Source organism: Stegodyphus dumicola, chromosome 11 (genome assembly GCF_044657685.1).
Source record: "Stegodyphus dumicola isolate Sdum_Otavi_A_Nest chromosome 11, ASM4465768v1".
Classification (NCBI taxonomy): domain Eukaryota; kingdom Metazoa; phylum Arthropoda; class Arachnida; order Araneae; family Eresidae; genus Stegodyphus; species Stegodyphus dumicola.
The window spans coordinates 58,176,165-58,203,217 of NC_140778.1; the positions used below are offsets into that span (position 1 = coordinate 58,176,165).

The 27,053-nt window shown below is 30.8% G+C and overlaps 1 protein-coding gene across 1 annotated transcript in view; it reads right to left on the reverse strand.

Annotated features, from left to right (window-relative positions):
* Positions 1-18,219: 18,219 nt before the first annotated feature.
* The window catches only part of LOC118199827 (uncharacterized), a 94,538-nt gene continuing 85,704 nt past the window's right edge, over positions 18,220-27,053 (reverse strand). The window contains exons 4-5 of the mRNA XM_085826294.1: positions 22,125-22,164; positions 18,220-21,856 (exon numbers count right to left, since the gene is read on the reverse strand). Of these exons, the coding sequence (XP_085682420.1) occupies positions 20,385-21,856; positions 22,125-22,164 (1,512 nt within the window). The 3' untranslated portion in view covers positions 18,220-20,384. The remainder of the gene's footprint in view (positions 21,857-22,124; positions 22,165-27,053) is intronic.

Sequence of the window (27,053 nt, forward strand, 5' to 3'; positions counted from 1 at the left end):
TTGCATTTCTAAATGTTGCATATATGTTTTACTCCTCCCTGTTATCAAATAAATACAGAACATATTTCTTCCTTTGGTACTTTACTGTTATATGGGTACTAATAAAAAAAACATTGCTAAAATATGTGATAACATGCCGAAGACGACAACAATGTGATCGGATGAACTATCTCGATTTTACGAGTGAAACAGCCAAATATTCACGTTATGATATGCAACCATTTTTAGAACTGTGCAAAACATAATTTGATAGATGACTTTAACATTACTTATATTACATAGATTATATAAACATTATTTGACTAAAAGTATATTTTTATAGAAAAAAAAAAAATGGATTTCACAATCTGCAAGATACCTAAAGATGAGTAGGAGGCAGTTAATGAATCTAAGATTCATTAATGCTGTTATAATACAAAGTATCTTATATTTTTTGTGGCACCCGTATAATGGAAAAGTACTAAAATTTTATATAACATATGGTACCTGCTGAGATTCATTCCATGCTAATGATTTTTTTTTTTTTTTAATATATCATATTTTTTTAAATGCTATCAGAACTACATTAAAATTTTAATTTTGGCTTTAAAATATCTTTTGAACAAAGCATTTTTTCAACATGTAAATTAAATTAATTAAAGGTGTATTTTGAACAAATTAATAATATTTGTGCAATGTTCCATTAAATGGTCTATTACATATTTATGATTAAAAAGTGTTTTAAGTTTTCATATTTTGTGCTGAGAAGTCTATCAGACTAAATAAAAGAAATGACTTATTTTGCTTCAATATTATGTTATGTTGTAATTTGGTTATGATCCCACCATATTTGTAGCAGTCGTTTTAGAGGAAGTTTGAAAGAATATGTGTTTTCAGTACTCACCATATACTACAAATGTAGCATACAGAAATTTAAACTAATATGTGCTTAAAGTTTGAGATTATATTTGGCAAACAAATTCATTATATTTTAAGGCGGTTAATTCTTTAAGCCAAAACTTCTTAAAGGCATTAAATAGTCATTAACTTGGTGAATAAATCACCTCATAAATTAACTTACATAGAAATCCAGGTGGCTTTGAGTGTTGCTGTGTGTTGGTGTTATTGTGCCATTTTATGTCACTACATAAATTTCCTTAGGAATCCAAATAGGTTCATGTATAGATAGATATGTGGTGTTTTTAGCACACCATTTTGTTAGTTTTCAGTCTTTTGATAAAAAAATATTTTTAAAATGAATTTCTCTTGATTTTTTATATTTGAAAGAAATGTCTCACGTAAAACAGTCACTACCATCTATGATAAAAAACAAGAAGTAACCTGTTTATGGCAATTCAGTCGAGTGGGCCCATAGTAATTTAGGTTAGCCTTATATATCATGGATACGAAGTACCGTATGAGGTATTTTACATGGATATGGTGTATTTTGTATCATACACATGGACTTTTGTCACCTGTATGAAAAAGCATATTGAAATGGCATGTTGCATCAGTTTCACTATAAATGGGTTATCACCTTTTTAAATTGTTGTTGTCACCTAATATTATCACCCTGTATTATATTTAAAAAAAAAAATAAAATAATGAAGAATTTGCATGTATGTATGTATATTTCTCACACTGTGAAAAAGCAATTGTACTTAGACCCATCAAATTTTGAATAACATAATCTTCAACTCGAACCTCCTGGTAGCCTGAGTTTTGGAACAAACTCAACAATTTCAAAGTGAGCAATCACAATACTATAGCAAAAGAAAAACATTTTTATCTCCAGCGCATTACGAGACTATCTGTCGGAAATTCTTAAGATATGCTATTTTTAAATATTCTGTGATATTGCTTTTGAATTTAATTTTATGTGGTTTAAGTGCGAAGAACATGATATTTAATAATAAATAAAGGTAACACACAAAATGTTTAAAAAAAAAAAAAAAAAAAAACTTTAGAAATAATATAAAATCTGAAAAATTTCAGATTTTTCTTTTTTTTTGCGACTGCAAATATTCAAAAATATTTTGTTGTTGACATGCTATTTTTTTCAACTAACTAGAAGCTTATTTATATTAATGATCCACTGTGAAACTGCAATTCATAACTTACCTATTTTTCATTAAAAAAAATCTTTATATGACATCATTCAGAAAAAATTTCACAATAATAGGCATAAAATAACATATCCGGAAATAATAGCATTAAAAGCAAATCATATCTCTAGCTATAGGATAAATATCACATTTATTTACAATACATTTTTGGTAGTTTACTTAGGAACATTTAAGGGTATAATTAAAATCTGCTATTTTTATTATTCTGCATTAATTATTAGGTGATATTAATGAGTTCAAATTATATTTATCTCCAGATTTCATTTGTATGACAATATAGCACGAAAAAACACTAAGTCTGAAATATGAGTTTGCTGTAATACACAATACTTAAGTAATACATTTTAAACTAAGTCTTACAAATATATTCCTTATAATAAACAAGATATTTAAGAAATGTCTGAAATTTATTCTATCCGTTGTTTACTGATAACATTAATGCATCTCTTCTGAATTCTGTTCATAGCTGGTACATTACGGCAAATATCACAACTGCTGTATTTCACGTAATTCTGATATCAATAAGCGTTATTTTCAAACAGAATAAGTACTGACACCATTGATTTAAGACGGTATTTCAATAATTAAAATTTTCATTATTCTGAGACATATAGTTCAATTTAAAACCTCCAACAACTCGCCCTTGTGTTTACGTTTCTTTTTGCCACTCTCATGGCTGTTGCCAACTCTCTCGCTTGGAATCAAGTTTCGCTGTGAGATGCGCGATCTATAGTATTACTATATCTATGTATAAAATATACGAAGTTCCTTTTTACTCTCCTCTGAAATACGAAATTGCCCCCCTTTCTATATACCTTTCCTTCGCACTTATTCTTGATTTCTCGCCCATCGGTGCAGAAAGACTTAGCGGGTGCAACAAAAGACATCTGTTTACTTTGTCTGTCTGTCTGTCTTCATTTATTTTTTTTTTTAACTTAGCTAAAATTTGCTTCTTAAAGACAGCAATTTTTGCAAATGAACTCCTTTTAACTACACTCATGGACACAATTGTATTTTAGAATATTTTCTACTTCTTTTCCTTTTCTCTTTAGAGGCCCCTTTTTTTCTCTCTATTATTTTTTTGGGACTATTTATTTTAAATTTTATTTTGTCGCATCTTTTCTTCCTGGCCTTTCGAACTCGTACGTAATGTACCAAGTTGCTTTTTACTCTCCTCTGAAATAGGAAATTGCCGCCCTTTCTATATACCTTTCCTTCGCACCTAAGCTTGATTTTTTCGCCCATCGTAACAGAAAGACTTAGCGGGTGCAAAACAAAACATCTGGCTTCTTTGTCTGTCTGTCTGTCTATATCAAAACCAAGTGGTAGTAAAATTAAACGAAGAATCGCTGACGAACATAGAATATTCCAAGTAAAATGGGAATTAGAATATTTTTGCTGTGAAATAAAAGATAAGGGTTTTTATCCGCAGAGAACCCGTTGACGCTTCGGGAAAGAACCCGTTGGCGCCGTTGCATTTTTACTCGCCAAGCTCGCGGTTTATCGGTGATGAGCCGAGCCGCAAACGTGATATTTTGTAAACGTGATTTTTAGTGCATGTAAATTCAAGTTGGCAGACAAAACAATATATTAAGCATATGGTAGTAAAAATTCAGAGATAATAAGCATGTAGATGTAAAACTAACTTGTTAAGCGTGATATACGAAAATAGTATTAAATTCAAGTTAGCACAGAAAAGAATATATGAAGTATAAGACAATATATAAGCATTTATAACGGAAATAAAAATTCATTTGAAAAATATAAATTAGTATTAATGTACTGAAATTAACCTGTTAAACGTGATAAACAAAAAGAATTTGTCTTAAATTCCAGTTAACACAGAAAACAATATATTCCTTACACCAGCAGTGGTTTGCTAATTTTGATGACCATGGTGATGCATCAAACTATTCTGTCATCTTAGATAATCAATAATCTTTTTTATTTCAACTTAATCCATATTATCTTGTTAAAATTTTATGCCAGAAAATTGATTTATTCTCATAATTTTAGATGACAATAACCAATAATAAAAATAAAAGCATTACTTAGTTATTTAAATTGCTGGTTCTTAGAGCTGTTAATAATTAAGAACACTACGTGAACAGCCGTGTTACAAATTAGCATTCACCCCTCCCGCCGTATTTTCTTCCTTTCATCCCGAACCGAGAACCGGCATCTATCTCCGAAAATATTTCTATCTATTCGTTGTTAAAAAATTCAGAAAAAATAATAATAAATAAGAGAAAAATAATATAAATCTGCAAATGCGAACAACGACAGTGATAATTCAACAAAATGAACCCAACAGGAATGGTTGCAAACTTCGAACAAGCGAATAGGATAAATGCGCTGGGTTACCAGGTTTGAACTTTTATCGCCAAAGTTAGCGATGTTTACATGTACCGGGTTCTCTGCGGAAGTGCTTCCAAAGATAAAATAATCTGCTTGATATGTAATAATACTATTAATGTACCAAAGTTATATAATATTAATCATCATTACAAACAACACAAATCGAAATATAACAATTACGAAGGATTAATGAGAGAAGAAAAGTTGAAAGAGCTCAAGTTAGGAGTGAAAAAGCAACAGTCCATGTTTAGTAAAGTATTGCAAGAAAGTGAAGCGGCGGTACATGCAAGCTACGTCTTGTCCGAGTTGATAGCTAAACATTCGAAGCCTTTTACTGACGGTGATTTCATCAAGGAATGCCTAATGAAAGCTGGAGACATTGTTTGTCCTGGAAATGTGAAGGCTTTTCAATCAATTTCATTGTCTCGGAATAAAGTTGCGGAAAGAGTTACTGATTTAGCCGCGAATTTAAGTGATCAGATCAAAGCAAAATCATCTAGTTTCGAAAGTTTCTCCATTGCCTATGACGAGAGCACGGACATTAGTGGCAAAGCTCAATTAGCAGTGTTTCTTCGTTCTTGTGACAAGAATTTTAACATTTTTGAGGAATTACTGGAACTAATACCGATGCCTGGTACTACCACAAGAGAAGATATATTTACTTGTGTTTTTGGACTTCTGCAGAAATACAATCTACCTTTGGCAAAATTAAATTCTGTAGCTACAGATGGCGCTCCATCAATGACCTGGAAAAACAAGGGCTTCGTAGCATTACTAAGAAAAAACTTAGTGAAATTCTCAGTTCAAACATTCATCATATGCATTGTATTATACATCAAGAAGTTCTATGCCTGAAAGTAATAAACATGGAGAATGTTTTGTCATATATAAAAAAAGTTCTAAATTTTATAAGATCTCGAGGTTTAAATCAGCGTCAATTCAGTGCTTTCTTAAGTGAGTTAGATAGTGAATATTCGGGTTTGTCGTACTATACTGAGGTACGTTGGTTATCTTGCTCCAAGATTCTCAAACAATTCTGGGATTTGAAAGAAGAAATATGTCAGTTTTTAAAAACGAAAAATCAAGACGTAAGTTTGTTTTGCGATCCAATTTGGATACAAGATTTATCTTTCTTGGTTGATATAACCGAACACTTAACCGATTTAAATTTATCGTTACAAGGAAAAGATCATATCATTACGAATATGTTTGACATAATTAAAGCATTCAAATGTCAACTAGTTCTTTGGGAAAAACAACTTTAAAATGAAGATTTGACGCACTTCCCGACTTGCAGCATGAACAAATCAAGTTTAGATGATACTTGTTCGTATCAAAAATACGCAGAAAAAATTACAAATTTAACAACTAAATTTGAAACGAGGTTTAATGATTTTAGTTCCCATGAAGACAATTTTTTTTTTTTTTTTGGTTTGTTTTCTTCGATTTCTCAATAAGTATTGACTCAGTACCCAGCCATATGCAAATGGAGGTGATCGAGATTCAATGCAACTCAAATTTGAAATCAAAATTCATTGAAGTGGGCGTGCCTGAATTTTACAAATATTATTTACCAGCCAGGTTTGAAAATACTCGAAAATTCGCATAGGAAATTATTTCCATGTTTGGTAGCACTTATCCGTGCGAGCAGTTATTTTCAGTCATGAAAGGTAATAAGTCTCCTATTAGAAACCGTATTAATGATGTTCACCTTGGGTCAGCGTTGAAAGTATGACTGAAAACAAAATTTCTCCCGAAATAGGAAAGATAAAAGCAGAGAAGAGATGTCAAGTATCAGGACGTAAACATTAAATTTTTCTTGTTCTTTTCTATATAAATATATATATATGATTATTATTGTATTATTCGAAATAAATCTACATTTTTATGAATATTGATTTTTTTTTTTTGCGGCCCGCCTAAAGTTAAACCTTGTTTTTTTGGCCCAAGTGTGCTGATGAGTTTGACATTCCTGATTTACATGGTAACCATTTAAGTCAAAGTGTTCATCTACTAGAGTATAATTGTATTATTTATATTGAATTGTTTTTTGAATATTTATAATATTTGCATTGAAGTGTAAAATATGTCAATCTTTAATTGCCTACGATGAGAAGAAGAAATGCACTAATATATTATTCATAAATTGTATAATCTATTTCTTTTCTAAGTTTTATATGAAGGAAGAAAAATTTAAAATATTTTCTAATCAAAGCTTACTATTATGAAAACATATTCAGTGAAAAAAGTGCATCACATTTGTGAACTATTAACATGCATCATATTTGTGGACTATCTGGCGCTTAGAGATTTTACCAGATATTTTCATGCTATTCGAACTCTTTTTATGAAAAGAACTTTCAAAAAAAAAAACAAAATGGACATTTCTAACAAAATTGAGGACTTTTGTAATTATAACTTAATTATCAGTATTCCATATTTATTATGTTATAGTTTTAAAATTAGTCATATATTGTATAGTTATTTTTAACTCATAGTTTTAATGTTCAAAATTTCATATGCTATGCAGTCAAAATTTTATATTAGAAAGTCATGAACGATGATAGACCATAGTTAAAGCTTGTACGCTATGTCCTGGATTTTTTCATATCTTTTCTCATAATTTTGAGTTACTAATGTACTAATGCTTTTCTCACCCTGGCATCTCCTTTTGATGGGGGGGGGAAGGATGTAAGATATAAAAAAAAATAGATCGCAATTTTTCTAGAAGCTACTCTGTTACATAACCTCTTCATATACATGCTGCGTCATAAGTTCTCCTAGACAGATGCCTTCTCACCTTCGTCCTGCTAACGCCTCCGCTATGGTCCTGTTTCTTTGTTAGAATGTTATGACATATTAAAGTTTAAAGTCAGTCGTATCTAATAGTTCAATAACTGAATAAGTTATTTGAGTAACTTCATCTGGAAAAAATCATCTGCTCTAAATTAGAATAAAGATATGCTGTTAAAAATGAAATGTCCTGAGTCGTCATTTTTCTCCGTGGTTCAATCATCCCAGCTTCGTTAATCATCTGCCAAAACGTGTAATGGAATAGCCTCACCATTCACCCACGATGTGTTGGAATAACTGAAAATATTACATGTATATATATATATCTTGTTAATCATCTGATTATACCTATTGTTAATATTAAAAGCTTTGTTGTCAATGAAACCTCTGAACTAAGCTCAACTGATCAAGTCATACAGTTTTCCCCTGTCCGCTGAGAAATTTCGAACACCTTTGCATTCTTGCAGTTGTTGGAAAGCACAGAGTTACATAGGGTGGGATACAGTTACATAGAGAATAGAGCAGTTACTTAAGTATAGAACTAACAGTTATATAAGAACAGGTTTACAGTTTAGACTCCAAATTTGGTGACTTTTGGGGATTTGTGACCAAATTTAGAGACAGTTACCAAGAGCACTCCCAACTTGGTGCCATCTCACTAATTTGACAAGACGGCCATTTAACTCAATGTTAAATATACTTATTAGTATAAATTTGCTTTCCCAGCAATGCTTCACACTGTTGAGGCCTTACATTATGCATGACACACAATTTGCATATAATTTCAATAAAAGTATTTACATATATTCAAAATTCATAACAATATAATTTTAAATGTAGGCTTTTGATATTCATTTTGGTAACAAATAAGATGATTGTCTATAATTTTAGAGCTAAATTTTTCTCATTGATTTGATCTTTCTAACACGAATTCCACTTTTTATATGCTCAACTACCTCGAATTTTTACGTATCTTGAATTTTAGCATTTCCTGATATTTTCAGACAGTGGAGCTTTTACAGTTATCGTGGCAATAAATATCTTGAACGTTCAAAATTATCATGCCAAAATTTTGTTTTAATTATGGATATTAGAAAGCATTTTAAAAATATATACTATATAGTCACAATAAAAACATTTATTCAGCAAATATATTTAATGGAATTTGGTACGTGAATTAGACTACTGGTGTTTCATTATATTATCTTGACAGTCACTGGTTGACAAGAACTAAAATAGCTAGATATTGCTAAGAATAAATACAGCTTGATAATTATTATGGAATAATTCATTTGTGCAAACTTTCATTCCTGATCACTGTGTAGTCACACGGCAAATAACTGGAAAGGCTGCTATACGATAAATTTTTTATCAAAAACAAATTTTTTGAAACTCCAGAAAATATCCGTAAGAAGCATATATATACATTTATTATTTAATTTTACAATATGGTGAACTTATTGTAAAGCAAATAATAACTTATTGTAAAGTTCACCAATTGCAACGCAATTGTGCATTACAATGATAATTCAGAATATTCATCAAATGCATGCCATTTTATTAGACACCATTAGTTATAATATAAAATCCCACTGCTCATTTGCAGTTTTCAAGCAAGTTATAAAAATAATTACGTTAATATTTTGATTTTCAACAGGAAACTCTATAATACTGTTACTCTGAAAACAATGCAAATATATCACTTAAAACACATTTTTGATATGCACATTCTTCCATTATATAAGTAACAAAATATTCACTCAAAAACTTGCCCACATGTGTTCCTTTCAGTAACCTGGCTTGCAAATAATAACATTATAAGGTAGTATAACGTGTATATAACTCCTTCAAATGTTACTTCTTGTATTTAGTACATATTCTTATCAGTTTACAAATGAAAGTGTTAGGTGTGATAAATAAATCACTTATATTATTGTCTTGTAAAATATAGTTTGTACAAGATGTTCATATAAATATTTGTATGCACCTCTTTTGTTTTATTCAATTATTTAGAACTTGGCTCGAACATTTTAACGTAAGTACTTGTTGGAAGTTTGTTATATATTGGTAAAATTCACTTTATATACTGCATTTCAGTTAATATACCACATTGCTCTGTTCCTTAACTTTCTGATTTCAACCAGTTAATTACTTTTTGCAGGCTGTTATTATTACAGTATTACTTTCATATTACAGCATTTTTTTATAAAATTGATAATAATAATATGAAAGTATTAACAGTTAAAACATTCATAAGTTAAAAGTTCAGTTTTAACAGTTTCACATGAGTTTAAACTTTCGATTATGTCAAAAACAATTTCTATTTCTGGAGCTGCAATAGAATCTACAAAGCAAAAGCATGTTTCGATGTCCATTTAAGAAAAAGTGGAATTGCTGCAAAAAATGGATAAAGGTATAACTGTCTCAAAATTATGTGAGGAGCATTGGAAAGTCAACTGTATATGACATGAGAAAACAGAAAAAGGAAATTTTTGAATTTTGTGAAGATTCTGACACTTCATTGGCAATGAATAACAAAACAATTATTTGTTATACTCAAAGTGACGATAAAGTGATGACTGAAAGGGTACTATTGACGGGTCCAATGCTAATGGTTCAAGATAAAATATTTCATGAAGAAATGAACTTAAAGCTGAGTTCACATATTTGACAGATTAGTTAACCAAATTTAAAAATTGCCATGGTATAAGGCAATTAAAAAATTTAGGTGAAATAAAAATGACTAAAAATTTCAGGTGAAAGTGCTTCAGCTGATACTGAGCTATTTGCAGATGAACTCACCAAACTCATTAATAGCAAAAAATTATCTCCAAAAAAAATTTACAACATTGAAGAAACTGATCTTTCCTGGCAATATGTACCCTAAAAATACCTTGGCAACCTCTTCCGAAAAGGCTCCAAAGGGTGTCAAAGATTCCAAAGCGAGACTAACAATTTTAGCATGTGCATAAATAAAAGAGCATGGATGGCACAAGCATTAATGAATGATTGGTTTGAAAATGATTTCATACCTGAGGCTCCTCAGCATTTGAATTTGGTTGGTTTATCTGATGACACAAAAATTGTCCTGATTGTAGAAAAATATTCAACTCGTATACCATTAGTGAAAGAGAGTATGCACATATTAATCTTTCTTCCAAATTGTACGTCGATTATTCAGGCTAAGTGCGTTGGTATAGTGTGCATGCTGAAATGCAAATATAAAGAAATATTTTTAAAAACGCATGTTAAATTTCTTGAATAATAGGAAGGCTATTCAATATGTGAAATCTTTTAGAATAAAATCTACTGTGTGGAGCATCGCAAGGTCCTCAGAGGATGTGCCTTCAGTAACTTTAAAAAACACTCAGCATAATTTACAGCCCACCATGATACTTCATAGTGAAGATGATAACTCTGAAGTTTAAAGTTTATGGATATTGCAAACGGAAAGGGTGATTATGGATTTTGTAAAAAAATGTGGAGAAGCGGTAATCAATGAAAATTATATAAAAGAAGTTTTTGATCGAGATGACAGTGCGCCAATCATCAATAAATTAACAGATGGCGAAATCTGTAATATGGTTCTAGATCCATAAAATAATGCTACCGAAAGTGAAAGAGGTTACTTGAAAAAAAAAATCAACTAAGAAGTTAGTTAGAATTCTAGACATAGCAGTTACAGAACTTGAACTGTGGAACTTTTTAACTCGACAAATTATGTCTGCGTACAAAAAGGAGAAAGTATTAGCATGGGTAGTCCATATTTTGGGGTATGCTTTAGATTATCGCCAAGTTGTTGATTCATGATAACCTGACTATTTTAGTGACTTGATGGGTTGTAATGCGTGAGCACGCTGATTTTGATTGTAGAATTGAGATTGTGACTTTTTCTAAGGGCTTATTTCGGCGTTGGATATCGGTTAGGAAGTACGTTGTTTATTTTGTGCTTTACACTATTAAATGGCTGCCGGTGGTATGATTAACCTGAAGTTTCTGTTCAATTTAGAGTGAATGGGAATGAAAGTATGGATTGACAGGTGTGCAAATGAAAGTTTAATTGTAATTTAATGGAATAACCTACCTGGAACAACGATCTTTTCAGATAAATGGCTTTGTTCACCTCTCAGTAAATTATAAGTGTCCTTTAAGGATTCGAAAACCGTAACTGATATCAACACTATTGAAGTTATGTGGGGTGCAATAAAAAGGGATTTTCAAAAGAAATGCCACCGACAGTCCTGCACTACGAAAAATATTTTTATTCTTACTCTTATGAATTTATGTGGTGACAGCAGTATACAGATTCTAGTTGAGATAATTTTAAAGAGTTTTGGGATACTATTAAGGAATTCTATGAGTAACACACCGCAGAAACAACATTCTCTAAATAAGGCAAGTCAATATTTCCTTTCCGTACTGCGCAGATTAGATAATGTGTATTTACTTGTTTTATTGGGATTTAAAATGCAGTTTATTTAGATTATAATTTTTTGTTTTAATTATGTTTTACTGCATTATATTTTGGATGCCCTTTTACTTAGGAGGGCATTGCACATAAACAGAAATGGTGCAACAAAAATTGCCATTTTTCTCAAGTCGGACCCTGAAATATGTTTTTCCCATTAGCATAAAAACAAAACAACTTGCATTGAAATATATGCTTAATACAACGTATAAAAATAAATACGTTTTGTAAATTTTTTTGCCTTTGTTTTGTAAATTTTGATACCCATAAATGCTTTATTACATGCTAAATACTAATTTCATAATTCCTACATGCCAACTTACTAGATTTAAGTTGATGATATAATTCCAGAAAAATTCCAAATCCGGAATCGCTGAAGTCCCAACGAGTCTCAGTATCACACTCTGTACTGCATTTACAGCAAATAGTGAAGAAAGTTCTCACAATACTTTTGAAAAATGCTTCCAATAAATCTTGTCTGTATGCCTTACTGAGTAAAGAAAAAGGAGAATGAAACTAGTAATTCCATTAAACAACCATTTCTCTTGTATTGTCATTGCTTTCTTTGACTGCTATGCACAATTTGCATATTATATCCCAATCCTTATTGACTTTGTACTTGCAATTTATTTTTCGAAGATTTATTATTTTGCATGATTTCAACATTATCTTGCTCTCACAGAGAAGCTGTCAAAAAGTGGTCGTCATTCTGAAAATCTAACAGATCACTTATTTGAATACTTGTATGTGAAATTAAGCATAATCTGCAAAATTCACTGTAGGAAATTTCAAATAGGATTGTTTTCCGGCAATGTAATATTCCTAGGTTCCGTTTCCGGAAGAAGGGCCATAGAAATCTAATAAAAGGAAAATGAAGTATTGCTGTAAGTATACAAATATTTATAACTGTTTTGCACTTACTGAATTAATTCAAAACATTTAAGAAGCAATATTAGATATATTTATGCTCAATATCATGTATTTTCTGCCGACATTATGCTTAATACCATGCTTAGAACCCTGCTGATTAGCCATTGGTAACCTTGACGGGAAAAAATGCAACATCACAAATGAGATGTCTACGATAGTAACAGCAAGGAAAGTATTTCAGCATGTTTGATATAAATGAGGTTAATGCTAATTTTAGTTAATATTTGGTTCCCCTCTTCTGTTATTGGGAACGGATTCAGAAATATATGTATGCATGCATATATTTCTGAATTTGATACCTAATATTTATATCTAAACAGTTGTATCTTAATTTATGCATACGAAGTTGTACAGAATGCTGAATTAGATGCATGCTGTGTAGGTATTTTACATTGAATTCATGAGAATATCATGTAAAGTGTATTGTGTCTGTGCAACAATAAACTTACATGTATAAATTTTAGAAGTTACTGACTAAATATTAAAGTACAGTCAAAAGTCCTTAATTCGGACCTCAAAGCTAAAAACTTTCTGTGCATGCACCGCGTTGACACATGGCCATAGGCGTTTACGCGTGTGCGTAAGACCTTTTACGTCTGCGCATATGAGTGTGCGCAAGTGCAGAATACGTTTTCGTGTGAGCGTTTTACGTATAACGGACGGTATAAGCTAAAATTATCTAATTATCTATTTCAGTTAATGTTGATGATTGCGTTGTTCCTTAATTTTCTTAGTGGATACGGCTTATTATTTTTTGCAGCCTGTAAGAGCAATACTATAAAAGTAAACTTGAACATTTGATTATGTCAAACAGAATTTCCGATTGTGGAGCTTCCAAGGGATCATATAAAACGAAAGTATGTTTCGATGTCCATCAAACAAAAAGTAGAATTGCTGCAAAAAATGGATAAAGACATGAAGAATGTGACAGAGAGGTTAGTGAAAACGAAAAAATTTCGATTGACAAGTTAGTCGGTATTCTCGGCACAGCAATTAACGGGACTTGAACAGCAGAACTTTGTAATTGAACAAGAAATTATGTCTGTTTATAGAATTAAAGAGAAAGTATTATCACATAAAACGTAGCAACTTAAACAACTTACATTGAAAGAAATGTTTAATAAAGTAAACAAATAAATAAAGCTTTTTTTTTTTTTTTTGTAAATTTTGATACCCTTTAGATCACAATTCTTCTTTATTTCATAAATTACGGTTTCATATTTTTAATTTTAGAATTTCTGCATGCCATCTTACGAGATTTAAACTGATGATCTATAATCCGGACGCGTCGGGTCTTCGGCGATTCCGGAATAATTCGATAATCCGGAATCGCCGAAGTCCCGACGCGTCCAGATTAACGACTTTTGACTGTATTTATGCTTGAAGTGCTAAATATAAAAAAAAAAAAAAAAACTAAGCAATTATTTATTAAAGCATTTGCAAAATTCCTCTGATACTTCCATTAAACACACACATTAATTAACATTAAGGGGAGAAAACATTAAAAATATAAAATTTGAAGTATTTATATTGAAAATTTTTATTAATTTAATATCTTGATAATTTTAATATTTTTTAGGCCATTTCACCCTTAAGACTGTAAATAAATTATAAAAAAAGCATTTATAAGTATAATTTTTTTGTAAATAAGGTTTATTGAATAAAATAAACAGGTTGAAGAACAGCATTGTTACTTCAATAAATTCCATGAAATAAAATTTTAAAGTAACCTAGCAAATTTCCATGAGAGTCCTGCTTTACAAACACCTGTTCAATCAGTCAATCAAACAAATTATTGCTTGCGTGCTGTTTCCAGCTCATGAGGAGTTGCCAACAGATTCCAGAAAAAGGTTTTCCTTGAATTAAAACCATAAAAATGGTGGCTAATAGCAAAATATTGCTATTTTCTATTCAGTTCCAAAGTTGCATTATTATGGGAACCATTTGAGACAATTTTTCTTTATGCTCGAGATGCTTATAATAATTTTTGCCAAGAACAATGAAAAAGTTACAAGTGAAGCAGATATGATATTTTTTTTTCTTTTGTACGCAGATGTTCATGCTTATAAAATGTCCATCCTTGCAAATTAAAAATTTTCTTGCAACATTGGATAAAAAAACAAAGAACAGTTTTTGAATAAATGTGTACTATATTTGAGTTCCTTACCTGCATAGAAATAATACTGCCATACTGATTCATTTTTTCAAATGTCTTCTTAGGTACTTTACACACATGGGGCTACTCTACTTGGTATGTCCAGGATTTGAAAGAATTTATCTTAGACCATCTCGTTTCCATTCTCGTATATTATGTGATAACTGTATACTGGTTTTATGAATGCTATACACTTGAGGTATTTGATTTTGCAGGTGGACAGACATACTGAGAATACTGGTTAATAATAGATTTAATTAGATAAAAAGTATGTAAAAAAATGGAACTATGTAAGTTACCTGCAGGTCTTTAGTATTTTATCACAATAAACAAATCACCTAACACAGTAGGAAGTCTGTAAACCGGATGTCCATTATCCGGAATGATCTATAATCCGGACTTCAAAATGCATGCGCATTTAATTTTATGCATGCACGTTTAACACAAAAAACGAAGCAACTTAAACAACTTACATTAAAAGAAATGTTTAATAAAGTAAACAAATAAATATTCAGCTTCTTTTTTTTTAAATTTTGATATCCTTTAGGTTATAATTGCTCTTTATTTCATAAATTACGGTTTCATAATTTTTAATTGTATAATTCTGCATGCCATCTTACCAGATTTAACCCTTTGACCTGCGGTGGTTGCGCCTTGAAACCACCATTTTCCGAATTTTTTTTCTCCTCTTTTTTCCGAAATTTTTGAGTGAAAATTAATTGATAACTGATCTTTTACATCTAAATAACACAAAATGACTGTAGAATCATATATGTTTTAGGTATTAATACTTCAGATCGGATGCCTTTTAAAATTCGTTTTCGATGAGAAAAAATAACTTCCTTCTATTAATATAAACAACTTTAAATTGCAAAAGTTAGTCATCGCACATGATGATTTCTATCATAAAGAATAAAAAATTGCAGTAATTAAACTGCATATATTAAAAAAAACCTCTTTATGTCTGGCATTTGCTATATGGTTTCAGGGCACGACTACTGCGCCACTAGAGCATTGTGTCACAATGCTTAAATCCTCTAGAGGCTCGGTGGTCGCGCCTTGAAACCACTAGCGTTTGGTTGCTTTTCAAATAGGAATGTTTATTTTTACCCAGATATAGATCAAGGGCTTTGAAACCACAGAGTTATTTTATTACTAAATAATACATGCACCTGCCCAGTAAAAAGGTCTTTCTTTTCCAAATACTTTCCTATGACATCAACACACTTGCTCCCCATGCTAGTATTGTGATTTTATAAATTATTTCTTGTGGTTTAAATTTAATGTAAATATACTTTGCTATAATTAAAAATAGAAATTGCATAAAAGTTTTATTTAAATTAAAAATATTTTCTGAATATTTTGGGACGAAATACGAATAAAACAAGTATGAATGAGAAATGAACGATCCGTACAAAGCGAAAAAGACAAAGCCCCCCCCCCTCATTAACATAAAAAACCAAAAATTTCATGTGCCAGATGAAAAGAAACTAAATAACGCTGGACATATACCAGTGAAATTTAAATCCAGGCAGTGTACATTTTGTAGCACAAGGAGGAAACCTCATAGAACAAGATGTATGCGCAAAATGTGCAATGTAGTTCTATGCATGTACCAAAAAGACGAAACATGCTTTGAACAGTGTCACAAAAAAAAGTTTTTTTCTTTGAAATAAAAAAAAAAACACAGAGTTCTTTTTTATCCTTATTTTATTGAGTTTTTTAATCCATTTATCCAAATGTCGTTATTATGTAGGTACTTATATTTTCACTGCTATAGAAAAATTACATAAATGTTTAATTTTTTTCTGACAATTTACTTTGTAAATAATGTAAAAAAAATATATATAATGCAATTTTTATACATTTTTTAAAAAGTTTTATTGGAAACACGCGGGAAAAATGGTAAGTTTTTTTCCCTACTACATCAGTAAGTTTCAAAATCCTAGACGTGCGGTGGTTTCACAGCGCGACCACTCCTCACAGAACAATGCGTAAGAGTAGATTTTTTTAAAATTCATATATTATTTGTCTCTAGGATCATAATATTCAATTTCTAGAATTTTTAGTTAAAAAAAATTATAAAAATAATATTGCGCGCGTCAAAGGGTTAAATTGATGATCTATAATCTAGAAAAGCCATTAACCGTAATCGCCGAAGTCCCAACGAGTCCGGATTACGGACTTTGTACTGTATATTATTTGATTACAACTAAAACATTATCATCAATTTAATAGCTTTGATGGTTAAACTCGGGGAACAGCTTTAGTATTGGTCCTTTTGGAGATTTTTTTATTTGGCGACAAACTTCGGTCGCCAAGGTAGACCCGGTTTTGAAGATCGGGAAAAAATGGTGGATTGTGAACAAAACCCGATCTAGACTAAATAACAATCCTAAAAAATCTTAATAATCTCTTAATCAGAATAAACAGTCTTTCTCTAATTTTCAATATTTCTAGTACTGCAATGATAAATTCTTGAAACACTACTGTAAATGAATTTATGACAATTATTATGTTATGAGTAATGAAATTTACAAAATGTTAATATTTTTAATTACAAAATATAATGTATTAAATATTAATATTTTAAGTAGTTAGTTCATATTTATATTTTATTATATTAGTACTTAGCTAATATTTTAAATTTACAAAAGGTTAATTTTTATGTTTATGAATAATGAAATTTACAAAAGGTTAATAAATGCATTTCAAACTAGTATATGTTACTTTAGTTTCTTAGATTCTGTTATTAAAAGAAAATAAAAAAAATATTTCAAAGTTAAATTCAATTATAATGGGCAAGTTTTGTACCAGTGTTAGAAATACTTTTTATGATTAAATATTGTAAATGGTAAAAATATTAAGAAGTGTGTATTTTTTAATCCCTCAATTCATTACAAGTAATTTATGATTATAATTTAAAAGCTAAAATTAAATTATCATGAGTAAATTTTGTACCAATCGTAATAATACAACAATCATCGTAAATTATGATTTCTGTGAAAAATTCGAACAGTCATTGGAATCCACTAGTGGTGGAGTGATAGCCACTGAACAATGGTAGTTCAGGGTGGCTATATGGGAGTTTTAGTAGTTTTCCGTAAATGTAATGTGAATCTGAGCCAGTTTCTCTTAAAAGTACTTTATGAAGGCATCCTTCTTCTGCTAGCCAGCATATGTATTTATTTTCTATTCATAATTCTCTCTTATTTTCTTATTTCTTAATTTTAAATCTTACTTCTGAAGAGAAGAAGTGTTGCATCTATAGGTCGAAAAATATGGTCAATATGTTTGCAAAATCCTGTCAGTTTTGGAAAGCATTTAAATAAACTAAATAATTTGTATGTGATGCAAACAAAAATGCATTACACTATTTCATGTACTGAATAATTAATCAGGGAACAAAGTATATTGTAACATTCCTTTATTTTGTAACCAGAGTTATTTTTTGCTTGGGATCTTTACTGTCAATTTCCTCCATCTGTTTTCTCACCAGAATCCAAATGAAGTTTTTATTTTGTAAAACAAACCGTGTTTTGCCTTTTGAGGCCACATTAATAGGTTGCTAGATAAGAAAAGATTTGTAGTCTTCAGCCTTGCATTATAATTGCTGATAATTGAATTCCATGCCAGTTAAGTTTTTAACCAACTTTGCATTAAGTTGATTTGTGCAGCCTTTGGGCTACAAATTTATTTGAATTTAAATTTTACATTTGAACTTAATTGTTATCATAAGTTATCTTGCCACAAGTGGTTAACTGAGTAGTAAGTACAAAGTGTGCCTTCTGTTCTGTACATCTAAACTTTATAATAGAATAAAAGTATATCTTAACTTAATAAGAATATATCTAAATTTTATGATAATAACATTTAAAGACATTGAAATCAGTATCTAAGTGCTTGCCATGTAGTCAAAGTTTTATATATAAATTGTACTCTTACTTTTATTATAAAGTTTTTATTACAAAAAATTCAGATTTCTGTTAGATAAAATGTTTAAGTAATGTAGAAAATTTGCATAAAATTTAAAATAAAAAGTCGACTGTTATGTCAACATACTATTAATAAAAGTAATAATACTCAGTGAAGGTTATTCATATACAGCTGTTAGGTTGTAAGATTTACAAAATTTGAGAACTCTAAATTATAAGCAATATATTCCATAATCTAAGCAACATTATATTTAATATAGTCAGACAAATTATGAAAATGTTATAAAAGCAATAATGAAACCTGATTTTGGTCCTGATTTGAACCTATGAATTTATGCAATTACACATCCCTATAGTTCTAATATGAGGTAAATAAGTATTTTTAGACCATGGTAATTTTGATATCCTTAGCAAAGGAAACACAAAGAGTTTACCTCATGCTACTGAAAATGTGTTTTTTTTCTTGGGGGATGGAGTTTATAATAATATGCAGAGTTGACATATGAAAAAATGTCAAGACTCATGTGATGTAATATTAAGAGCATCAGTTTTAACTATCAAATTTACCTTTTTTAAAATATTTTAAATGTTGTGCTTTCCTAACACAAAAGTAACTTTAAGAAAAACACACAATTTATCCCTCCTGCCATCAAAGCTCTGATACCTATTAAATTCGTTAAAGTTACGTGGACAGAAATGGCGGCATGTTTGAAGCTCAGTATTTAGGGTTACCAAGATTATCATAATTTTTCATTTATCGCTCCAAAATGTCGCCAAACAAATTTCTCGCCAAAAAGGACTAATACTAAAGCTGTGCCAAACTCGGAAATATTTTTAACACAAAGAACATACAAGTTACAGTACACACATGAGATGAAACATTTAGCACTGCTCCAAAATTGCATCTCAGAAGTATGTCAATGTGGTAACAAGCATATGATCACCACAGTGCATTTGGGTAGGTAACAGATGTAACACAATATGAGTTACACAAAAATCTGTGGAAAGTTACATCCAGTGTGAAAAATTAAAATTTCGGAAAAGGCGGAAGAAACACATAACACATCATGGCAGACTCTGAATAAGAGCAACAATACAAGGCTTTTCAATCCAGGTCGGTATAAGCAGCTTTAGACTCTTTAGGACAGGATAGATAATCAAATGCAGGTTCAAGTCATCATTAGTTAAAAATAATATCATTTGCATGAATGTATTGTTTTGCTTTATAGAAAGAAAAATTGAATTATAATTTATTTTTTTTTTTAAATCGCAATTCAAAAACCTCACCACAGCATCAGCATACGGTATACCTTTGAACCTAAAATTATGCCACTGAATGGCTGTTTTATTTCCAAGAATTTTCCCACCATTTGATACAGATAGCTGTCGTCATTCAATTCAAATGACTTGAGAGCAAAAAATGAGGTTTCTTTGATGCGTACACAAATCTTTACTACACTGATATATAAATGTTGACACTAATTTAAAATCTCAAAAGATAGAAGGCTTCTCTTCTGCTTTAGGTCAACACATATTTTTTCAAATTAGTTTACTGTCCAAATGAATTCTTACATACATGACAGTTATCTCTCTTCTGTCGATATACATAATCCTTTATTAAAAATGAACTTTTCCATACCTTACACACAAGTATTCTCTCCTCTGTGAATACGCGCATGAGTGTTTAAATGACACTTCTGAGTAAATGACTTCTTGCATACTTCACACACATATGGTTTCTCTCCTGTGTGAATAAGCATATGCTTGTTTAAATCGTACTTCTGTTTAAATGACTTCTTACATACTTCACACACATGAGGTTTCTCTCCTGTGTGAATACGCATGTGAGTGTATAAATTATCCTTCCGACTAAACAACTTCTTACATACTTCACACACATGAGGTTTCTCGCCCGTGTGACTACGCATGTGCTTGTTTAAATCCCCCTTGTGTTTAAATGACTTCTTACATACTTCACACACATGAGGTCTCTCTCCTGTGTGAATAAGCATATGGATGCTTAAAGTACACTTCTGACTAAAGGACTCCTTACATACTTCACAAACATGAGGTTTCTCTCCTGTGTGAATAAGCATATGGTTGTTTAAAGCACACTTCTGACTAAATGACTTCTTACATACTTCACACACATGAGGTTTCTCCCCTGTGTGAATAAGCATATGGCTGCTTAAAGAAGACTTCTGCCTAAAGGACTTCTTACATACTTCACAAACATGAGGTTTCTCTCCCGTGTGACTACGCATATGAGTATTTAAATTAACCTTGTGTTTAAATGACTTGTTACATACTTCACACACATGAGGTTTCTCTCCCGTGTGAATAAGCATATGACTGCTTAGTGTAGACTTCCTACCAAAGAACTTCTTACATACTTCACACACATGACGTTTCTCTCCTGTGTGAATAAGCATATGACTGTTCAAAGCACACTTCAGACTATATGACATCTTACATACTTCACATACATGAGGTTTGTCTCCTGTGTGAATAAGCATATGGCTGCATAACGTAAACTTCCGACTAAAGGACTTCTTACATACTTCACACACATGAGGTTTCTCTCTTGTATGAATAAGCATATGCCTGTTTAAACCTCCCTTTTGTTTAAATGACTTTTTACATACTTCACACACATGAGGTTTCTTTCCTGTATGCATAAGCATATGGCTGTTTAAACCACACTTCTGAATAAAGGACTTTTTACATACTTCACACACATGAGGTTTCTCTCCTGTGTGAATAAGCATATGCTTGTTTAAAGCAACCTTCTGATTAAAGGACTTCTTACATACTTCACACACATGCGGTTTCTCTCCTGTGTGAATAAGCATATGGCTGTTTAAAGCACCCTTCTGATTAAAGGATTTCTTACATACTTCACACACATGAGGTTTCTCTCCTGTGTGAATAAGTATATGGCTCTTTAAAGTAGACTTCTGACTAAAGGACTTCTTACACAGGTCACACATATAAGGTTTCTCTCTTGTGTGAGTAAGCATATGGTTGTTTAAATTACTCTCCTGGCAAAATGTCTTCTTACATATTTCACATAAATAAGGTTTCTCTTCTGCGTGAGTAAGCACATACATGACTTAATGATTTTTGAATGAACTTTTGAATTATTGATTTCTTAAATACTTCACATACATGATATTTTTCTCCTATGTGAATAAGCATATGATTGTCTGAATGAATCTTTCAACTAAAAGTCTACATACCTCACATATAAGATGCTAATGCACATTTGTCTCCAATATGAATTAGGACATGCATCTTTAAACTACTTTTTCGACTAAATAAAATCGTACAAATGGGGTTTGTGTTCAGTATGGATATGCACGTGCTGTTTTAAATATTACCTCTTGAAAATGATTTATTACCTGGTAACAAAACATGAACCTAGAACATGTAATTTCAGAACAAACATAGAACATCCCCCTTCTAGAATATTCAATTTCTTTACTATATTGATAACTGTAACTAACATTCTTAACATAACTTAACTTGCTACATATTTTATGATGAATTTCCTCCTCTGAAGGAATGTAAAATGGACTGCTTAACAGAAATTTCGGTAAAAGTAGTTCTAAGATCGTTCACTCTTGCATTTCATGTTTCACGTAAATATGCGGTTTTCTTCATAAAAGAAACAAAAATTATTGCTGTCACATATCAGCTGCTTGATATTTCAATGCCTTGATTTCCAAAATGTTAAACTGAAAAATAATTTCTTATAGTTCACAAAAATACGACTTCCTGGCCGAGCACATAAACTTCTTTAAACAAGAATTTGTAAAACTGGATCACATATGCTACGTTATGGCTGCCTGAAATTTTTCTATAGTTGCTAGCCAATGATTTATAGCTTGAAGAAGTTGCATGTCACATTAGAAAATTAGTAACAACTGTTAAAGCTTACACGGAAAGAGTAATTGGCTTTCAAGCTTTAAAAGTATGAATCACACATCAGCTTCAAGTAACCTTTAATTAAAGACTCACATCATAGTTTTAAAACAGTCACCATCATTAAAAAAACTATAACTGCTGTAATTATTCAACTAATAAAATCAGTGAAACAATTCGGTTGTTGACAGAACCTTTTCACGAGAGAAAAGGAGAAAAAAATGGGAGGAGTTACGAAATTCTCAACGTTGTATTGAAGATCTAATAACTTTCTCGCCAATTTATTTGGCGTCATCCGCATATTCTTATTTCTGGAATTGTGGTTGACAGACAGACAGACAGAAAAAGTAGACAGATGTCTTGTTTTGCACCCTATAAGTCTTTCTGTTACGATGGGCGAAAAAATCAAGCTTAGGTGCGAAGGAAAGGTATATAGAAAGGGCGGCAATTTCGGATTTCAGAGGAGAGTAAAAAAGAACGTAGTACATTTTGTACGAGTTCGAAAGGCCAGGAAGAAAAGATGGGACAAAATAAAATTTAAAATTAAGAGTCCCAAAAAATAATAGAGGGGGGAAAAAGGGGGCCTCTAAAGAGAAAAGGAAAAGAAGTAGAAAATATTCTAAAATACTATTGTGTCCATGAGTGTAATTAAAAGGAGAAGAAGCTGTCTTCATTTACATTAAATAGTGTCTCACAGGTGTGTGTGTGTGTGTGTTTGGTAATGCTGAATAGATGTGATACTGTGGTCTTGGCTACTAATGTTTAAAATTACTTTATGATTAGGAACAGCATGAATCATAAACATATAGCTAAGTTTATTGCATTTTTTTTTTCCAGCTATGGAAATGCGACGCTGCGAGCAACGTTTTGAAACCAAAACCTAGCAATCATGAATCAGAACTAGTTGCCATTCAGCATAAAAATATTTAAATATAAATATGGAATCTGTCTGGTATTTGAGACCTGACAGAGGAGGTTTACCCGGATATATACAGGCCTCAGGGCAAGTAATCTCGACAAACAAGTGCTATTGACGAATGAACGGCTATTGTAATCAAGGAGGTTAGAATATAAGGAGGGAGTGTTCGCAGTTTCCTCCACTATCGGGGAATGAAACTCCACCGAACAAGCGGCGTCCATGTTTGTAACTTCAAAACATTACATTACGGCAGTGAAAGATACGTGTTTTTAAGCTGTTCTGTGCATATATTTTCCACTAAAAATATGTAAAATTTATAATGAAATACTTCTCTATTGTTAGTTTTTCGTTTCAAAGTTGTAAAGATGATATCCGTAATTTACTACGTACAGAAAAACATTAAGAAATAGATCGAAATCTAAATGCATGTGCATAACATTAAAGCCTTTAAAAATAGAATTTAATTAGGTTTTATGAGCAACCTGTTGGGTGTACTTTCCAGTTTTTCCTTTAAGAAGTGATATTTCTGATTTATTCACAATATTGTAATTTATTAAAGAATAATTTAAAATATATTTAGCCTGAAATTAAAATCAGATAATTATCTAAAAAAATAGTCACAGGTTGCATTTTTTTAAAATGAAAGTTTGAGACTCTTTTCACAACTAACAACCTTATAACAACAAGAAAACAAATATTAATAAAATAAAACAGATTTATGTGAATTCAGTGATTTCAGTTTATGCGCGTTTCATATTTATGAATATCAAAGAAATTGCCTTGAATTAAGCTAAATTAGAGAAATATACCTATATTTTTGGATACATCTTTCTACATGTTCAGTTGTGTAAATATTTTAATTACTTTTATCGCTATACTGCCCACAAATTTGTAAATTTATGCAAAAACATTTTAACAACAGAAAAGTAAGTTTATCTTGATCAAATGCACAAATTATATTCTTAACAGTTCAAAAACTTTAAATTGAATAATAATTAATACGTAAAGAAAAGCATTACTTTATTTAACACCTTTAAAAATTCATAAAAATAGTAACAATTGGTGTCTTACTTTTCATGAAAATTATCAAACGAATTACCTAAACGTTCAAATTATACAGTTTAAATCCTAGCATACATCATTGTATGTTAAGGAACAAAGATACCAGCTATAAACAGAAACGTTAAAATGTATTTAACATATTTTGATTATTATTAAGTCCCTTTTTTTTACATCTGGAAAGAAAACAACATGACATTGTGATATTTTTTACTATAGTTATCAAATTACATAAAAAAAAAAAGAAAATCAATACTTACGCGTGAAAAGTAATCCCAGGAATCTTTTTCAAAAATCTGTTTGTGCATCCATATACAACACAAGCTGACATGCTTCAAAAAGAAAAGGAAAAAAATATTGCAATTACAGACTTCCTTGCACAAGTCACAGCGATAACAGGAACATGGCCGCCAACCTTCACCGTTTGAGTTGAACCTTCCCTCCTTCTATTCTAACCTCCTTGATTGTAATTGGCTATTTATTGCCGTACTGTTTTTTTTTTTTTTTTTTTTTTTTTTTTTGTTGTTGTTATCATACTTTTACGTATGTTGTATTTACTATGTGAATGGGTTTGGGGAAGTTTTTACAAAATATTTTTTCTCATCTCTTTATAGTATAGTAGCAAGAACTTATGATTATCGTTATACATATGCGTGCATTAAAACTAATCAGTCTGCTCAAAAATGCATTAGATATGTGATTTAACTCATGCATTATTTCTTCGTACATAGACAAAGAGAAATATATATTTCTGGCATATATATATTTAATATTTGGACTGTGCAGTAGTTTTTAAAATGCATGAAATTTATTAAATCTGTGTTATATTTTATTATCTATTTAATGGAGAGATACATATTACTTATTTATTATTGAATTAATGGAGAGGGAACTACTCTGATATGCGCCCTCAAGTCGCCAAATTTCTCGCCAAATATTTTTGGCGAGAAATTTTACGCTGCCATATTACTATCTAAATTTTTTGTCTACATTTCAAATTTTTAGCCTAAAATGTCTCCAAAAACGCGGTTTTCGGATATGCAAAAACTACGTGAACACACAATTTAGCTAAAAATCCGAAAAAAAAAAATTTAGATAGCAAAAACGTAAAGTTTCTAACCAAAAATATTTGACAAGAATCCATGTACACAGCGACATGTTTTAACTTAAAAAAACATCTATGAATGGCACAATGTAGGCAGCGAACTAATCTAGAAACTACGCACACCTCGCTTTAATAAATTAACACAACAACAATAAATTTCAAAGAATACCATGTACACAGCATCCTGTTTAAAGTTAAAAAAAATTCTACTAATTGTACAATTTAGGCAAGGAAGAATCTACGATCTACGCACTCCTCGCTTTAATAAAATAACGTAACAACAATAAATTTCAAATAATACCATGTACACAGCGTTCTGTTTCAACTTTAAAAAACATCTACGAACAGTCTAGACACTAAACAACAAAATAAACTAAAATAAATTTCAAACAATTTAAAAAAAACAACAATAACGATAAATTTATGCTAAAGAACCAATGAATAACATTCTACAAAATAAGAACAAGGATAAAATAAAATGCACTTACCATGAATTAATGCGTTCTCTAATAGCAGAAATATAAATTTCATACCGCCTTTAACATGCCGCCACGTAATCACTATCGTATTTACATGACAGCCAGACACACTATCCAGAAAATTTATACTATGGTTCACAAATAAATAAAATTACAAATCCCTACTTCTATCATGCACTGCCATTAAAAATAATCTCCCAGACCCTCTTTCCACACTTCCAAATACCATTGTGGCTACTAAATATCATTGTGGCTACCCCTCAACAGGATAGCCACAATGATATTTCCTTTTGCCGAACTTCAACAACTACCATTTTATCAGACACAGAGGCGAATCACAGACACAGAGGCGAATCGACGAGCTCCAGCGAAAGATTTTTCAACGTCAACAGGGTTGCCATAGAACACGCAAACGCGCCAAAAACCAGCGCAGAACACATATCGCCACATTTGGTGAAATTAGGGCGTATATTAGAGTTGTACCATGGAGAGATACATATTACTTATTTATTACTGAATTAATGGAGAGATACGTTTTTATTGTCAAGTGGAGTAATCTTTGAAATATTATAAAAACTGTATAATGGATTGTTTTGCTAAGCAAATTTTTTGCGAAGATTACGCTCTGTTAATTCTTTGTTGAATATGTCCACTGTATTATGAAAAGAAACCTGACGTTGTATTAAAAACATATTTCCCTGAAAGATTTAAGGAAGGCAATTATTATTCATTTTCTCAAATATTTCTTTTTATATATTATGTAATGAATGTGAAATTTTTATGATTGCAACCTTTGAAATCAATCAAAAATAAATATTTAGGT